General features: G+C 65.1%; 1 protein-coding gene across 1 annotated transcript; it reads right to left on the bottom strand.

Annotated features, from left to right (window-relative positions):
* Positions 1-1642: 1642 nt before the first annotated feature.
* SLC17A9 (solute carrier family 17 member 9) lies at positions 1643-15163 on the bottom strand. The gene is given in 14 exon segments (XM_045981510.1): positions 1643-1958; positions 2502-2531; positions 2689-2744; positions 3397-3512; positions 3853-3887; positions 4767-4854; positions 5432-5528; positions 5736-5850; positions 6308-6438; positions 7609-7708; positions 9001-9076; positions 9078-9141; positions 9542-9739; positions 14972-15163. Coding segments are annotated over 14 exon segments (1338 nt in total). The 5' UTR covers positions 15040-15163; the 3' UTR covers positions 1643-1794.
* Positions 15164-17218: the final 2055 nt, after the last annotated feature.

Raw genomic sequence — 17218 nt, 5'->3', positions numbered from 1 at the left:
GAGCTTAGGGCTGCGGGTTAGAGACGCCATGTTCGCTGCAGCGTTATTCCCAGGCGCCGAGAGGTGGAACAACCCGTGTCCATCCACGGAGGAACAGAGGCACAAAATGTGGCCTGTCCACGCAGTGGAATACGGGTCAGCCTGAAAAGAGAGGGGAACGCTGGCACCTGCTTCCGGGTGGACGCACCTGGAGGCCATCGCGCTCCGTGGAACAGGCCAGTCCCTGAAGGACACTTTCTGCACAAGTCCCATGCTGTGAGGGACCCAGAGCCTCCACATCCACGGGGACAGGATGTGGACAGTGGGCACAGTGGCTGCGAGCAGGGCAAGGGAATGTCGTTTAAAGGGTTTCAGGTGGGGAAGGTGGAGGATTCCGGAAGTGGTTGGTGGGGACGGCTGTGCTAGGACCCTGCTCGGTGCGTGCCCGGCCACGAGGAGAGCCCAGCTACAGCGTCCGAGGACCCGACCACGCCGGGTGCCGTGGGACTCTGGCCACGGGGAGTCTCCTGGGCTGGGCTCCGCCACCGCCCGCCAGGGTGGCTCAGCAAAACCTCCAACCAAGGACCGCGAAGGCCTTTGTGGAAACGTAATATTCCTAGTGCAGCCCAGGCCAGAGTACAGTCTGGGAACCCAGAATCTTTCTTTCAAGTTCTTTCTGATCCAGCGGAGGGAGAAGCAGGGAAAGATGCCCGCCGTCCTTGTGGAGGGCTCCCCGGCCCTGCGGCCCGATTCTGGGGGCGCCTGCGGCAGGCAGCGGAACACTAGCCGCCCCTCCTCTCCCCTGCTCGTTCCCCTCCCCTCTTCCCTGCTCGTTCCCCTCCTCTGCGCGCACCCTCTGCGGGCTTCCTGGGCTGTGAGCCCAACAATGCTCTCCTCCTAGTGGTTCTTTGAAAAAAAAAAAAGAGTAATAAAGTAACAGTCTTCCTCTTCCAGTTTAACAGCGGTCATTTAAATAAGTCTGGGGTGATTCTTCCACATTCTTAGTTTCTGTTTTCTACGTATACACCTTGCAGGACGTGTTAACTCCCAAAGCGACCAGTTCCTCTGTTAGGAGAGAAGGACGATGCGGGAGGCTCCCTGGTCGCAGGGAGCACCCTGGGCAGGAGACGGACCCACAGTCCCCTGATGCTGGCGTCAGTGGCTGCCAGGGAGGCAGAACACTTCGCCGGTGCCAAGGACCCACAGGGGAGGCGGGACGGGTCCCCAAAGACGGGCAAGGGCATCTCGCCCATGGTCCGCCCACCGAATTGGGGTCTCAGTCTGGCTTCTTGATGCCGCTAACGGCCTTCATGAGAGCTGTGGTTCTCACCCATAGGTGGTTCCCCTGGGGACCCGTGGTGATGCCGGAGCCAGTTGGGGGGGGTCACCTTGTAGGTGGGGGCCAGGTGTGCAACCACAGTGCACAAGACAGTCCCGCTCCCCCCACGAAGAACGATCTGGCCTCACATGCCGGGGGTGGGAGGGTGAGTCCAGGCCAGCTGTGCCCCAGCCCCTGCAGTGACAGGCAACCCTCCCACCATCATGACCTCGGGGGCACATGGATCTACATGGAACAGACTGCGTGTGTGACGACACAGCCACCACTAAAAACACTAATTCCTCTCCCCGCTGACAGTCCACGAGCCCTGGGGGAGGGCGCGATCACCTCGCTGGAGAAACCGAGGCTCCCCCAGGGCTGCCCGGCTCGGCTACAGCTCGCCCTCCCTCTGCTTGCTCCGTCCGGAGCGGGAGGCTCGCAAACACAGCCTGTCCCCCGAGGGAGACGGCATTGAAGGAACCGGAGGGCAGGGGCAGCTAGAGGTCCTCGTGGGCAGGGCTCAGGTCCACTCGCTGGGCCTCTCCGAACAGCAGGAACGTGCACAGCCCCAGGCTGCCGACAGCTGCCACCAGGTTGAACATGGACGTCCAGGAGCCTGTGGTCTCGAGGAGATAGCCCCCCAGGCACACGCCCACGACACCTGCAGCGGATGGGGCAGAAGGCCAAGCGCTCCAAGGCAGTCCTGAGGGCAGTGCTGAGGAGGGCATCCGGTGCCGGGGCTCTCTGAGGAGAGGCCGGGGGCGGCCAGAGGGACAGAACCTGAACTCAGGGGTCCACACCGTCAGGCCGAGGGAAGGCCGGCCTCGGAGGGTCTCAGAGGGCCAGAGACCTCATGGGCTGCCCAGGATACTGCCCCCCCAACAGGTCCCTCTCCAGCCCCCATGGGGAATGAGCCCCAACATTATCATCCAGACACTCAACCCCTGGAACCCGCGAACCCTGGGCCTCAGGGATTTGACTCACATCTGTGGGTCTCGTGGGGGCTGGGGCATGCCATCAGAAAAGCGAACACCGTGGAAAGTGGCTGGGTTCTCGCCCCGCCAGCTCCGCGGCTGCACTCTCCCCTCCCCACTGGTGTGGCACTGTGGACGCTCAAGGGCACCCTCCACCCTGCAGGGCTGGGTACCCAAGGGGTGGGGGACATGGGGCGGGGCCACCAGGAGGCACCACGCCTGCCTCTCACCTGCCAAGGCCCCAGCTGTGTTGGCCACACCTGTGAATAGGACAGAGGAGGTCACAGGAGGACGCCCTACCCTGGGACGGTCCCTAGGGGCCCAGGGAAGGGTGAGGCTGGGTGAGGGATGCCGGGGGGGGGGGGGGGGGGGAGGAGACAGTCACTTCCTATTCAAACAGGGGCCAGGGGTTCTCACCAAACAGAAAGCCGGCACAGGATGGAGCTAGGTCCTGGATGTTGACGGAAATGCCACTACGGGAGAGAGGAAAGCAGTGACCATGGGATGGCCACCACTCCACGACACCCAGGGCTGTCCTCTGAGCACCTGGAGCCTAGAAACTGCCAACTGGGTCCTCAGACCCGAGCCCAGCCGGGGCCGGTCCGCCAGGCTGGGGCACCGGGGCTCTAGACCACACCAGGGCACAAGCCCCACTCAGGCCATCGTGCCCACCCTGCTGTCCCAGTCCCACCACGACACAGAGCAGGAGTCCGCTCCCAGGATGAAACGAACAACGGGAAGACAAGCTTGTTTGAACGCACAGTCACTTGCTGTCTGCTAATTTGAAAACCATTACGCGGCTGATTGCTAAAACAATTTCCGGTGACATTTTCCTTGTCAAATGCTGGGCCGCTGAGCCCCTCAGGAGGGCGACTGACCCAGAGGAAAGGGGCCAGAGGGTGCTCCTCCTCAGCCCCTCCCTAGCTGCAAATCTAGTTTTTCCCAGTATCTCGGGTCCACGCAAGCTTGATACCCGGAGAAACGTGGGCCCCCTTGGCTCCCTCGGACTCAGGGGAGCCCGAGCCAGGTGTCTTCTCCCGCACACCCAGATGCGGGGGGCCAGGGGTGCTGCCAGGGCCCGTGGGTAGCACAAGACAGCTCCGGTGGGGGGTGCCCGGCACTTACCTGTGGTTGAAGGTCTGCAGGCCAATGGACACAGACGCACAGACCACAGACGCGCAGAAGCTGGACGTGTGACCCAAACACAGGGCAAACACACTGGACAGCCCGAGGCCCATCACCTGCGGGACAAGGGGGGGTGGCAGGGCACAGGCCGTGGCGGACACCGGAAAGCCCCACCGCTCCAGGGGATGTGTGCCGCGAGGCTCCACGATAAGCCAGCCCCACTGGTCAGACTGAGAGGGGAATGGGAGCAGCCGGGCCCAGACACGTGTGCCGGGGCTCAGCGGCACAGAGAACCCACAAACGCAGCGGGAGAAGTGCTCAAATCAGCCAAGCCAGCCCCAGCACTGACCTAGGGCCCCTCCACATGCCTTCTGGGTCGGGTAACTGGAGGTCAAACCCCTCGGGTCCCAGGAACCAAACGGGTGTCCAAAGAGGCTCATCCCACTCCCTCTCTACCTGCATGAACTTCCGCACGGTGATGGTCCTGTAACCTGAGCAGAGGGAAACGGGGAGACGGTCCCATCGGCCCACTTGTGCTGAGCCCCTGACGCCCCTGGTGGGTCCCAGCCGGCACGGCTGCAGAGAGGGAGCAGGGAGGGGAGGGACGGGCCCTGGGCTCGAGGTGGGGTGTCCCTTTTTATGCAGGAGGCGTGTGTACCCACGTGAGCGTGGACCTGCCCCGGCGTCCCGCGTGCTCGGTGCTCACGTGCGTGTGCACGTGCGAGCATGTGAGCGCCCGGTGTCGTGTGCGTTGCAGGTGCGGGCGCGATGTGAGCGCTTGTGAGCGTGTGTGCACACGTGTGAGCTCGTGAGCAACCACAGGTGCAGTGTGAGTGCGCGAGCCCGCGTGGGAGTGCGTCCGCGTGTGCACCCTGCACTGGGCGTGCCCCTGGAGAACCCTCCAGGACGTGGAGAAGCAGACACACAGAGGGAAGGCGGCTGGGACGGTCACCAACGCGCTTTCTTCACGCGTCTCCACAGTGTCTCCTCCTCCCAGCGCACCGGGAAGGACTAACGTCCAAGCGCATCCAAGCTCCTCACCCTCATGGGGTGCCCACTGGGGCTCCGGGCTCACACACACGGCCCACCCCAACCTATGACCCCTGATCCCATCAAATGACCTCTCCTCCTCTGAAGAAGGTCGGGGCCACATCCAGCCCCTGGGGAGGAATGCCACGGCCACAGGACTCAGGCCCTCTCATGGTGCCCCATTCCCCCAGGGAAACTGAGGCTGGTCCCAGGCTGACAGGAGGTCCTCAGGGGCAAGGCCCCATCCCATCCCTGTAGAACTCCCCAGGAGGGGTGCCTCCCGCCCCCCAAGTGTGGCAGAGCCCGGGCTGGTTCCCAGCGGCCCCTCCCCCACGGCTCACCCTGATTGATAAGATGGTCAGACAGAAACCCGCTGAACAGACTGGCGGGAATCGCTACCAGCCAGGGCACCACGTTGAAGACCCAGCCCTGTAGGAAGGAGGGAGGCCTCAGAGGGGACAGTTTGCATGGGCCGGGTGGCTACCCATGGCCACCCATGCCCAGGAAGTTTCTCCCCAACACAGGCTGGGCTCCCGGGCTTGGGGGTCTCTTTGGCCCTGACAGTCCCCCCACTGGCCAGGCTCGAGGCCCACCAGCACTGTCTCCCTGCAGGCCGAGCCTCCCCTGTGGCTCCCCACACCGTGACCCGGCTGAGCCGCGGGTGTGGGCCCACCTTGGGAGGTCCTGGTCACCAGATGGGGAGGGTAGCCAGATGGCTGGGCTGCTGCATACCAGGCTGCCCGGCAGGGGACACCCCCACCCACGTCCCGACCCCCACTGGCCCCCCCCCCAGAAACGACCATCCACAGAACGGCCGCCGAAATGTAGGGGCAGCGTTCAGGGTCCGTCCCAGGAGCAAGGGCTGTGGCGGCAGGAAGCCGTCCCGCCAGGCCCAGGTGCCAACACGAGCCTGGGGGTGGACATCACAGAGCCAGGAGCCGACACAGAGTCCCAGCACTGGTCTGCGGCGCTCCCTGTCCCCAGACAGCCGGCGTGGATCACCCACCCTGGAGCTGGGGAACGTCTCCTGGAAGAAGGTGGGAAGCCAGGAGAGGAGGACGAAGAAGGAGCAGGCCGACGACAGCTGAGAGGAGATGGCTGCCCTGCGGACAGGTGCCGCGCTCAGCGTCCGTCTGTACCCCAGCCCTGCCCACGGGGGCTCTTGTGAGCATGGCCCCCCACGCGCCCCACCGGGCCCGGGCGTGGAGGTCAGGAGCCAGGGGTGGACTCACACCAGGGAACACCCAAGACCTGCCACGCGCAACCCTATCCCGCCGAACCCCCACACGCACCGTGGTCCCGAGGCTCACCAGACTGAAGGCTTCCGGAAAAGCCGTCTCCAGGGAACTCTGCTGTGCCTGGACATCGGCAGGCCTTGCGCCGAGATGCCCAAGGCCCGGATGAGGTCTGAGGGGAGCAGGGCGTCTGCACACGAAAGATCCTCACCGTCAGGGGACAGCACCGCTTGCTGCCCACCGGCGCCTGCTGCGGGGGCAGCTCCCGCGGGCCGGCCCGATGGTATGCGGGCCCCACCACGCCGTCCTCCCTGCACGCATCCTGGGTTGTCGGCATTTACCTTGGAGGCCCCGCTCTTGTGCCGACCCTCTGTCCTTCCCTTGCCCTCCGACCTCCCAAGCCCTGCTTCCTGCCACCCTCAGACCAGCTGCCCCCCCAACGGCCCGTGCCTGGGAGGCGGCTGTCCCTGCGCGCCTGCATGGGCCTGAGAGTGGGCACTTTCCTCAGGCTCCAGGTGGGGCAAAGCCACAGCTCAGGGGCCTGCGTCCAGCGGACAGTGAGCGGCTACTGGAGGGGACGGGCGCCGGGCCCTCGCCCCTCCCCGGGCAGCTGTGTTTGCCGGCGCTCGCCCTCCTGGCCACCATACCTTTTCCACTCAGCAGGCACCTGTACACGTAACACACCCACAGCAGCGTGAGGCCGCCCGAGAAGTAGAAGACACTCGGCCAGCCGTACCGGTCCAGGAGGAGGGAGCCCACGGCCCCTGTCACCAGCATCCTGGAGGACAGACAATGGTGTGCCGTGAGCCCAGGCTTCACTCAGTCCAGGTGATGCCTCTGAGAACCCCCCATCCCCTCCCCGTGGGACCTTGCCACTAGGGAAGCAGGCTCAGAAGGCCCCATCTGAGCATGTTTTGTGACGGGTTTGGAGAATTCGGGGAGACTTCCGGATGCCTTGGCCCCGCGGTCCCCGCACTGCTTTAATTCCTTGCTTCCCGCCCTTCAAGCCGGCCCCCATGGTGGTGTGATTTCTACACTAAGAGGGTGGCAGCGAAGAAGGGACGGTGTCGGGAACTCAGAGGAAACCCCCTGTTGTCCATCTCACAGGCGCACGAGCTGACACCCTGCGATTTCTAAACCCAGAAGCAGCACAATAGCCGGACGCCTGGCGGCTCCGGGGTTCCAGGCACCCCCTGGGGCCGGCCCTCCCGCATGCCAGGCCGCCGCCCGCAGAGCCACAGCCAGGATAAAGAGGGGACGGAGGAGGGAGAGTGGGGCGGGCAGGCAGGGGTGCCTTCCCCTCAGCACCTCCGTGGGCAGAGTCTCTCCCGGTGCCTCCCAGCCCCTGACACAGGCCCAGGGCTGCCCACGGAGGCAGGGTTTCAGGAAAAGGGCACATCCTTCTTGGTACAAGTTTGCCCCATGCGGCTTATCCAGCATTCCCACGGCCCGGGTGCCCTGGGTTTTATTTGGGCGGCTCCTGGCCCATCCGCAGCATCCCCCGCCCTCCGATTTCCTGTCTCCATCCTGGGGGCAGTGAGGCCCTGATCATCCTGGGGGCAGCCTGAGCCCTGGGGCAGCGAGGCCCCATCAGCACAACGACATGGCCCTTCTCCCTGAGTGAGGCCTCCATGCGGGAGCACGGGCGTGACGTCAGGACCATGCCCTGTGCCCCCCAGTGGACTGCACCCTCTCTTGCCCCCCTGCCCCACCTCACAGATGGAAGGAGCCTTAGTGGACTGGCCACTGCCCCAGCCCATGGGCCTCGAAGCCACGCCACTGGCCCAGGCGCCGGGGACAGAACGTGCACCGAGAAGCACAGGTCTCCTGCAGCCCAGAACCAGCCTCCCGTGTCAGCCGGAGCTGCACATGCGCCCACGTGGCCTGTCCCTGCCTGGACCCCACGGGCACACCCTGTGTCGCCTGGGGTCCCTGGGCCGGGACTCACCCAAACTGGGAGCCGGCTCCCACGGTGCTGTAGGTGAACGCTCGCTCGCTCTCTCGCACCTTCTGGGACAGCAGGCTGGTCAGTGCCGGGAAGTACACGCCTGAAACGAGCGGAGAGCTGTGTCCCCCAAGAGTCACCCGGGTCCTGCGAGGGGGCCAGCCACGGTGGGAGCCAGGCTGGGATGGGTCGAGTTTGGGGTGTCCTTCTTGCTGACCTCACCCTGAAGGACCAGCAAGACTCAGCTAGACTCCCCACGTCCCGCGTGGGAAACAGCTGCACTCACGGTCCGGCCAGCAGCGCACTCGCAGCGTGGCCGTGGGAGCGACGTTGGGTCCCAGCTGGGGCTCCTACTGCCATCACCCTGACGCTGGCCCAGGCCGCACCAGCCCGTGTCCTGGCGTGGACACCCACTCGTGCCCACGCACGCCCACGCTCGCATCCACACGCACGTGCACACTCGTGCCCACACTCACACCCACTCGTGTCACGGCGCACGCACAGCCCTGTGCAGCCGCAGCGCCCCGTGACCCTGCCTTGCACCCCCCACCCCGGCCATCGCCATGGAAGGGAGCTTGACTGGTTTCCTTACAACTTCCTGTGAGTCTACAACGATTTCAATCTGATTTTGGTTTTGATTTTCACAATCTGATTTTGTGGTTCCCTTTTCCATGCTTTTCTCTAAAAGTACCAGGAAGAACCAAGAGGCCAGCGGGTGAGACGGGACTTGGCCTTCCCATCAGGGCCCCGCCCCGCCAGCCCCTGCCAAGTGCCCGTCACCCAGAGTGATGGCTGCCCCTCGAGCCCCCTGTACTGGGCCACAGACTGGCCCCCTGGGAAGATGGGGACACGGCCTGAGCTGAGGGCCGCCTGGCTGGGCACCCAGAGAGCTCCCACAGGGGCCGACTGCCGGGGCTGGTTAGCACATTGGGAGCGGTGCCGGTCCGGGGGGGCTTGGCCCCGGGCGCAGCCTGTGCCCACAACATGCGGACACTCAGCAAATCCCCACGGCGCCGTGGGCCACGGTGGCGACAGTTACCACACACCAAGCTGGCTGCCGCCATGTCTCTGGAGCAGAGGAGGGCGTCTGATGTGAGAATGTGCTAGGCTGGGAAGTGTCTCCAGAGCAGGCAAACCAGGCGGTGAGAGTCGCTGAGAGCGTGTGTCTGCCAGCGCGGTCCGCGTTCCCCCGCCCTGCCCAGGGCCGTGCAGCCAGGCCTGAAGCTCCGGCCACCTAGGGCCGTGGACATGCCTCCTCCGATCTAGGGCCCATCCCACGTGGGCACACTCGTGAGGACAGGCGTGTGCACGCACGTGCGCGTGTGGAGAACACGTGTGCACCCGCTTCGCTCTCCCGCGGCTGAGACCAGGAGGGAAGCTACGAGGCAGCCCTACCTTGGAGCAAGCCCGTGAGCACGCGCGAGAAGGTCATGAAGACCAGGTGCGCGCCGCTGAGGTGGGCAAGCAGCGGGGGTGGCGGCCGTGAGGAAGCCCCAGGCGCAGGCGGACAACAGGATGACCTTCTCCCCGCCGATCCTGCAGAAGGACAGGGGGACAGTGACGGGAGCGCTGCAGCCGGACAGCCAGGCAGGCTGAGATCCTGCCCACAGGAAGATCCGACCCGCAGAAACCGCGGCCAGAGCCCGCACAGGCCTGTGCCTTGTCCTCCCCTGCAGAGGAGGCCGGCGGTAGGAGTGCAGGTCCAGCCTGTCCGTCTGTCCCAACAAGCACCGCGCTGGGCTGCCGGGGGCTCCGCAGGGTGCTAACCGCCCCCAGGGGAGCTGTGCACCTGCCAGCAAACCCCCCCCCCCCCCGCGGAGCTCGGCCCTCCCAGCTCATGTCTTGCTTGGTGGGGGGCGGGCAGGTGCACATTCATTCTGCAGGAGCCCCGGCCCCAGGGCAGCCCCAACCCCGCGTGGGGAGCAGCGTGGCTCACCGGTCCCCCAGGTGGCCGCCCACCACCTGCGTCAGGCAGTAGCCCCAGAAGAAGCTGCTGAGCACGATGCCGGCCTCCTTCTTGTTCCAGCCAAAGTCCTGGCTCATGGACACGGCGCACACAGGCATGCTGACTCGGGCACAGTACAGCAGGCACGTGCCCAGCAGCAGCGTTCCCGTCCACGCCTGGCACTCAGCCCTGCAGGACAGAAGGGGCCGCATCAGGCCCGGAGGAGCAGCACGGCCGCCTCCGAACACCCCCGCCCCTGGGTCTGTGGCTGAGACTGCGAAGGAGCCTCTCGCAGCAGCAGGGCCGGGAATGACCGGCCGGCGGGCGGAAACACAGGTAAAACGGGCTGCAGCTGGAGGGCTGTACCCTCTGGGACTGGCAGTCAGGACCAGAGCACCCAGGTCCCAAGCAGCTGACAGCTCAGTAAGCCAACCAGGGGGCGCTGGCGCTGAGGCCGAGGGACGGCCGCCCACAGGACGGAGCAGGTCAGTGGGTCCCCGGAGGGTGCCCAGGAAAGCGGCATCTGCCCAGCAGAGGACCTCAGGCAGGGGACACGGCGTCTTCAGGGCGGTCGGCTCTTGGAGAACCTGGGCAGGGCTGAAGCAGCCCCGGCTGCCAGGGCAGGTGTCCGTACAGGGATCGTCCTTCAGACTCCTGGCCCATGCTCCGTGACTGGCCCTGACACCGGGCAAGTCCGAAACGCGCCAGCCAGGAGATGACAGCCACATGCACGTGCGACCCCGTATGGGGTCGGGGGCGTCAAAACGAACAGCAGGATCTCCAAGAAACAAACAGCAGGATCTCCAAGAAACAAACAGCAGGATCTCCAAGAAAGATGGGCTTTGGCTCTCAGTGCTGTGTTGACGTTTGCTGACGGGACAAAGGCAGGACACGGACAGATGTGGCAGGAGTGGCCCTGGGCATAGGGGATCCTGGACCCTTCAGAGAGACTCTGGAAATCAAGAACCGTCCTCAGAGACGAAGCTGACTTCCCCGATGAGAGGGAGGAGCTGTGGGTACCATTCCCGTGGTGGGAGACAGGCGGGGTGCTGTGGCGGCCGGGGTTTTGGGGGGTGGCTGGCAATGCCTCAGGCGGTGGGCGTAGCGCCAAGGGGCAGGCAGTGAGGGCAACAGACTGGCGGGGAGCTCAGGGGTCCCACCGACACCAGACGTCCCCAGTAGGGCACGGGGGCAGGCGGCCGGCCTCTCCCCCAGGACGAACGACCTCCCACTTCTGAGGGCACATTCTTGCCGGCAGGTGGTGCCCAAGCCAGGAGCCAGATCGATGGGCCCAATAAGATGCGTCTGTCACCCCACAGGCCCCAACCTGGCACTCGGCCCGCCTCTCCGGGGGAAGAGCTGGCCAGGGGCATGCCAAGGTTGCCCCCGCCCAGCAGGGTGGACGGCTGACCGTGGGAGTCGTTCTGGGGACTCACCGGGGAGTGCGAGTTTACCTGCCATCTGTGGGGCGCACGGCTAGCCCGTGGGCACCTCGGGTTGGGGTTGTGGATGGGCCTCTTGGAGCCTGTTTCCTCAAAGAAGAAGGGCTCATGCCCATGACATCTGCCTCCTTGATGGGTCAGTAAACAGCAGAGTGACCAGCAAGTTCCCGATGTCCCAATATGGAGCCGTTGCAACTGCGTGGGAGGGAGGTAAGGCCGCCACGCCCTCGTCCCCTGGCCGGCATGTCCATGTGCGTGCGTCCCCCTTGCAAACCACCGTGTACTTTTCCATAGTCAGGAGGAGGCCCTCCGCCTGGCCAGGCCTGTGGCGGGACCATCCCTCCATGGCTGCTGCCCTCGAAGAGGCCACAGTCCCGCCAGCAGACACAGCTGACGAGAGGTTCGCCAGGACCACGCAGGGGTTTGGGGTGAATGAGTCCGGTTCCAACAGCCCGGCCTTCCGTCCCCCAGCAGACCCGTATCTGTAGGCCAGGCCCCGTCTGGGGCTGCTTTGGGAATTCCAGGTCCAACGCACCAGCCGGCTCTCCATGGGGCGTGCGGTGCAGTAGAAACCTCTGCAGGCAGAGGGGCTGGGGTGCCATCTGGGCCCACCCCTGGGCTGCACGGGGAAGAGGTGGGACCCCAGATTTCAAGCTAGGTCTCGGTGTCCAAGGCGTGCCGTGGGCGGTACTCTGGGGCACCCCTCTGCTGCCCTCTGTGCTCACATATGAGCCAGCGGGAAATAGGGTCCCATGCTAAAAATACACCCAGTTCTGTCAATCCAGAAGCCAGACACCAGACCCTGCTTTGGCTGAGCTGGGGGAGGGCGCTCCACTGGGAAATGGGCCAGTGATCCCTCAACATCATACCCCCCGCCACTTCCTGGTTCTTAAAATGTCCCTGGAATGATTCAGAAGCCAAGACAACAGGGCAGACCGGACAGGTCTCAGCGGCCTTGCCTGCTGGAGACAGCAGCGTGGAGGGGCCGGCCTGGAGGGCAGCTCACTGGCCCTCCCTCTCGGCTAGTTTTCTATCCAGAACAGAAGACCATGAGGTCGTGGCAGGGCCGGGGGGTGGGGGGTGGGCACCCGCACTTGCTCAGGGCCCATCAGCCACGGACGCAGGACCCTGTGGGCTAGGGCATCCGTCTCTTCCGGGGTTCCAGACCCGAAGAGGACAGCCCGTCTACCCAGTGCCCCTCCCTGGGCCTAGACCAAACCTGCCCTGTGAGCGCTCATCTCGGCGTCCATCCCCATGTGCCCATCTGAGGGCAGCAGGCCTGTCGAACAGCCCTGCTGGCCTACTAGGGAGACCCAGAGGAACACAGTCCAAATGGCCCATTCGAGCCGCGCCAGCTGCTGGCCTGTGCCTAGCCGGCCGCCGCCAATGGAGCCCCTGGGGGCGTGCCTGCCCCACGGCATTGCTGTGGCCTCCAGATGCCCCATCCCGGGTGACCCATGTGGGCCCACGGTATCCCTGTTCCTCCGCGCTCGGGCTCGCAGCCAGCATCCATGTGCCTGCCCGAGGGCACTAGAAGGACAGCCGGACGTGGAAGCAAAGCTTTCAACATCCCCTGACAGCCACCGTCCGAAGGGGCCCACACAAAGGAGCTTTATTCCCTTCTGTGGTCAAAGCCATGGAGGGTCACCTGCATCCTCCCTGCCCACCTGGCCATCGGGGGCTTCTCCTGGTGAGCCTGAGAGCTCGCATGAGAAGTCCAGTTAGAAACATCGGGGCGCCTGGGCGGCTCAGTGGGTTAAGCCTCTGCCTTCGGCTCAGGTCAAGATCCCGGGGTACTGGGATTGAGCCCCGCATTGGGCTCTCTGCTTGGCAGGAAGCCTGCTTCCTCCTCTCTCTGCCTGCCTCTGCCTACTTGGGATCTCTGTCAAATAAATAAATAAAATCTTTAAAAAAAACACCGGAAGGCCAGCTGAGGCTGACCCGCTCGGGAAGGGTGGCCCACACCGAGAACATGATGCAGCCCCCTGGCCTCCTCGTGACCACAGCATGCCAAGAAAGGCCCCTCGGCATGCAGGCCACCCGTCTGCTGTGAGCCTGTGTGGGGCTAGGTGCTGCGGCTTCCTCCCTGGGCCCTGGAGGCCCCCCAGGCCCTGAGCTGGCAGGCACTGCCAGGGAGGCGGGTGAAGTGACTTCCTCTACAACTGGTGGGGACACAGAACGAGCAAGTCTGGCTAGAGGCGGCGACCCGACAAGGACAGCTGCCTGAGGGCTGGTGAGCACGCCGGGCCCAGACTCCTTGATCTCGTGGAGGGCTGGCTGGGAACACAGAGGCTACGGCAGGACGAGCCAGAAAAGCTCCATCCTGCTCACTCTGCCCGGTCCTGGGCCTCAGGTCTGTGCCCTGAGCTCAGCAGAATGCTTCCTATGAACCTTCTAGAATCTTGTGCTTTCTGCCAACGGCCCCTGTGCATAAGAAGCATCCACGGTTGAGCAAATGTGTGGCCACGTGGCTCCTTGATTCAGAAAAGGGCACTGTACCAGCGCTGCAGGCCTGGAGAGCACACACAGGTCCAGGGCCACCGGCTGCCCCCACCCCCGGCCCCAGGGACACGGCTGGTGAGTGGCGGCCCTGCCTCCCAGGGCCACAAGAGCAGATGCAAGGTTGTCAACGCGGAGGGCACGCCACGTTGGCTGCAATAAACTGCCACACTTCCTGTGACTGACATAACTGTCCACTCAGGGGTGGGGGTGGGGATGACCTCGTCTCAGCAGAGCTCAGGTCCATCCAGGACCCCCCAGATCCCTCCAGAACTGCTGCCTCACCTGCCGAGGGCGGGGGGGGGAGGTGCAGGTGCTCCCTCCTGAGCCACAGAGGAAAGAAGTTAAGGGAAGGCCAACCAGAGCCACGGAAACCGAACCCGAGAGGGAAGTTTGCAGAACACGCTGTAGCCGCGGCCACAACACTGCCCACACGGCCGTGAAGCCTGGGTCAGCACCTCGATAACCAGACAGCAGCGAGGGAAGACAAGAGCGAGGCAGGCCACAGGGTACTCCTGGACCCGGCCGTACCCCGGAGCGCAGCGCCCTGTCCCGGGGGATGCTTGGCAGGGAGACCCGGCCCTTCTCGGCCTGCTCTCCGCTCCCCGTCCTGCAGGAAACTTCCAGCTTCTGCGGGCCACTTCGCAATGTCGGCCTCTCTCCAGCTTCCCCACTAGCTTTGACCTCAACTTGCCCCAGCCTCGGGGGGGGGGGGCTTCCCCTTGGAGGCTTCCTGCAAGCCTGTGCCTGGACGCAGAGGCAGGAACCAGCGGTCACCCTGCAGGGAGCAGGCTCCCCGGGCACTCGGAGCTGGAGGCGGACTGGCCTTGGGATCCCAGGGCCCAACTTTGGACCCAGCGTCCGGCTGGCTGGCCTGAGGGGCCGTAGTCCACAGAACTAGAGCAAGGCTGAGGCATGTGGTCTGGGGTCTCCTCGGAGGGGCCGTTGCGTGTGCTCCTGCCCTGGGGACTTGTGCACGTGGCAGTGGACATGGACACAGAGTATGAGAAAGCGTAGGCAGTCGGCCTAGGCCCTGCCCACGGAGACCACAGCACACAGCCACGGCGGGACTCAGGCCCACCCCCCACCGACAGGCTCCCCAGCTGCCCTGCCCGGCTACCCTGTACCACTCCCCTCGGCCCTCAGGCCTGGAAATCCGTGCGGTCCTACCCGGCAGGGTCAGTCCTAGGACTCCCAGCTGTGCCCGTGAGCCGGCTCTCCACCTCTCCACCGTCTGGGATAACAGCCCCTGCCCCCAGGCAGGCTTCCTGCAGTTCCTCCTGCCTGCACAACCCTAGGACCCTGGAGGGCCTGCAGGGGGCTCAAGGGGCACAGGCCGGCCCTGGGACTGGATGGAAGGGAGGAGGGTCCTGGTTTGGGTCTGGGGAGTGCATGACCTCCGGGGTTGAAGCGGTGGCCTCGGCCCCTCCCCAAGCCACCACACTCCCCCCACTCCCCCCACCCCACACCTTGGCCCCACCTGGACCACTGGGTGTTCTCGGCCCCGTCCCTGCGGGCCTCCTCCAGCGGCAGTGGCTGTGGCTGCATCGGGGGCGGCCGTCCGCGGGCACAGGGCTTAGCGCGTCCAGGTTGGGCTCCCGCCTGGCGGACCCACAGGGGCAGCACCGCCCAAGGCCACGTGTCAGTCCCAGCAGCGCTTCCGTCTGGCGCTCCTAGGACGTGTCGCCCCCGACGGCCACCGCGAAGGGCGGGCGGGCGGGCGGGGCGGAGCACAGCACTCGTCCCCGCCCCATCCCCGCCCCGCGCTCCGGTCCACCCCCCTGCTGCTCCTGGGGGCACAGGCGCCGGCAGCCGCGGAGGGCGCGGGGTTCCCGGCCGCAGGCTGGACAGACCAGGCTATGGTGGGGCTGTGCAGGGCCTGTGCCGGGTGGTGCTGGCACAGGGCATTTTGACTTTGACCTTGGAGGCCTGCCGTGACTTGGGGGACGGTGGTGGGCCCCCACCCCCACCCTGCCCATCACAGGGCTGTGAGCATCGGGGACAGTCTTCACGGAGTGCAAGGACAGTTCAGTCAGGAGTAGCCGATTGTCGACGTGGATCTCTGGAGGTGGGGTCCAGCCTCGTCACCCTGGGCCAGCGTCCACACAACAGGCGGCTGCAGAAGGGGCCGGAGCTCCCCGCAAAGGTGTGCCGAGCATGCTGACTCTGCCAAGGTAAGCAGTGGACTCTGGGCTGCACTGGGCTGCCCTGTTGCCTCCACGCGCCCCCCCAGCCCACGCACTTCGCGGCAGCCTGGCCAGTCTTGCCAAGGCTTCTCGCTGCCCTGAGAACCAAGCCTGGGAAAGCCTTCCAGCCCAGGGCTCACCTGCCCCGCCCTCCAGCCCCAGGGCTGAGTCCTGCCTTCCCCAGCCTGCACAGCCAGCCCCACTGGGATGGAGCGGACCGGCCGGGCCTCCCGTGTGCCCCCTCCTCCATGTGCGCAGGAACCAAAGGAGGGCCGAAGCCATCTTTTGAGCAGAATGAACAGCGGCAGAGAGAAACAAGGGCAAGGAACTGTGTATAATTTCACTGGAAACCAGGAAGATGAACTTTATGACAATAAATGAATTTAATGCAATATAGGTTCTACATGTGGAATTCTTGAAGGTTCTGGAACAGATCATTCTCTTCAAAGTGCTGGTGAGTTCACTACGTGAGTCTTGAAAACAGCGCTGTGCAACGCGTTTCACACTAAAAATACGCCTGGACGCCCAGAGGTTCCGGACTCACTGGGCCCATGAGTCTGGAGCCGTGCAGGGACCAGCACCGCCCCCTCCCCCTGGGTCTGGGTGCTTCTGCTGCCCGCCCTTCCCAGCCCCCCGGGGCCCCTATGGCCTAGCCGGGGAGTCCTCCATGACCCTCCGGCTTGCTTCCCTTCCGAAAGCCAGCTGGGAGGCGGCCAGCCGCGTGATGCCTTGGTCTGCGCGGGCAGTCTGTCGCAGCGTGGCAGGGAGAGAAGTCAGAGCCAGGCAGCGCTCTGACACCGGAGTCCGGCAGTCCCAGGAGCAGGGGCCAGCGGCAGCCTCGTCTCCTCACCCCCAGCTCCAGATGGGAGGCACAGCCCCACAGCACACGGCACGCACGCTGGCCTGGGCCGCGTCCACAGCTGGGCAGGGGCCTGCAGTGCGACCTGCTTCAGGACGTGGGGATAAAGCACATTCTCTGCCCCCGGTTCTCGCTCCTTCTGCCAAAGGTTGTGGTTGGAGCGGAGTACAGAGGAGTCCGACAGACGTGCGCTGCCACGGTCAGGGTGAGCCCATCCACCTGGCCTTCCAGCTGGGGCCTTCCCGACCACACAGAGGCGTCTCCGCCCCACCACATCCGCCCTGCAACGAGAAAGACCTCTGGCCCACAGCATGGGGGATACGACGACCAGCTCACCCAGACCGCTCCTCCCCGGCCGCCAAGGCCCTCGGGCTGCTGGAGCTGGGGCCTAGTGTCCTGCGGGGGCTGAGCGGCTCAGGACCCCCCCAGGGTACGGAATCTGCACAGCCACAGATGCCCAAGGCCCACGCAAACCCCGTCTTTACATCCACGGACATTAATCACGACAAAGACGGGAAAAGGGCCTCGATGGCATCTGGGAATTAAGGCACAACATCCAAGACAGGCAGGCTTCAGCGCCAGGGACTGTGGTCCCAGCCAAACACCGCAGACGGTGTCGAGTGCAAACCCAAACGCTCAGTGCTCCACGTGGGGACAGCTCTAGGAACTGCCGCAGGGCCTC

Source organism: Meles meles, chromosome 16 (assembly GCF_922984935.1).
Source record: "Meles meles chromosome 16, mMelMel3.1 paternal haplotype, whole genome shotgun sequence".
Classification (NCBI taxonomy): Eukaryota; Metazoa; Chordata; class Mammalia; order Carnivora; family Mustelidae; genus Meles; species Meles meles.
The sequence above is the reverse complement of the archived record's forward strand: the minus strand, read 5'-3'. Positions and strand labels throughout refer to the sequence as shown.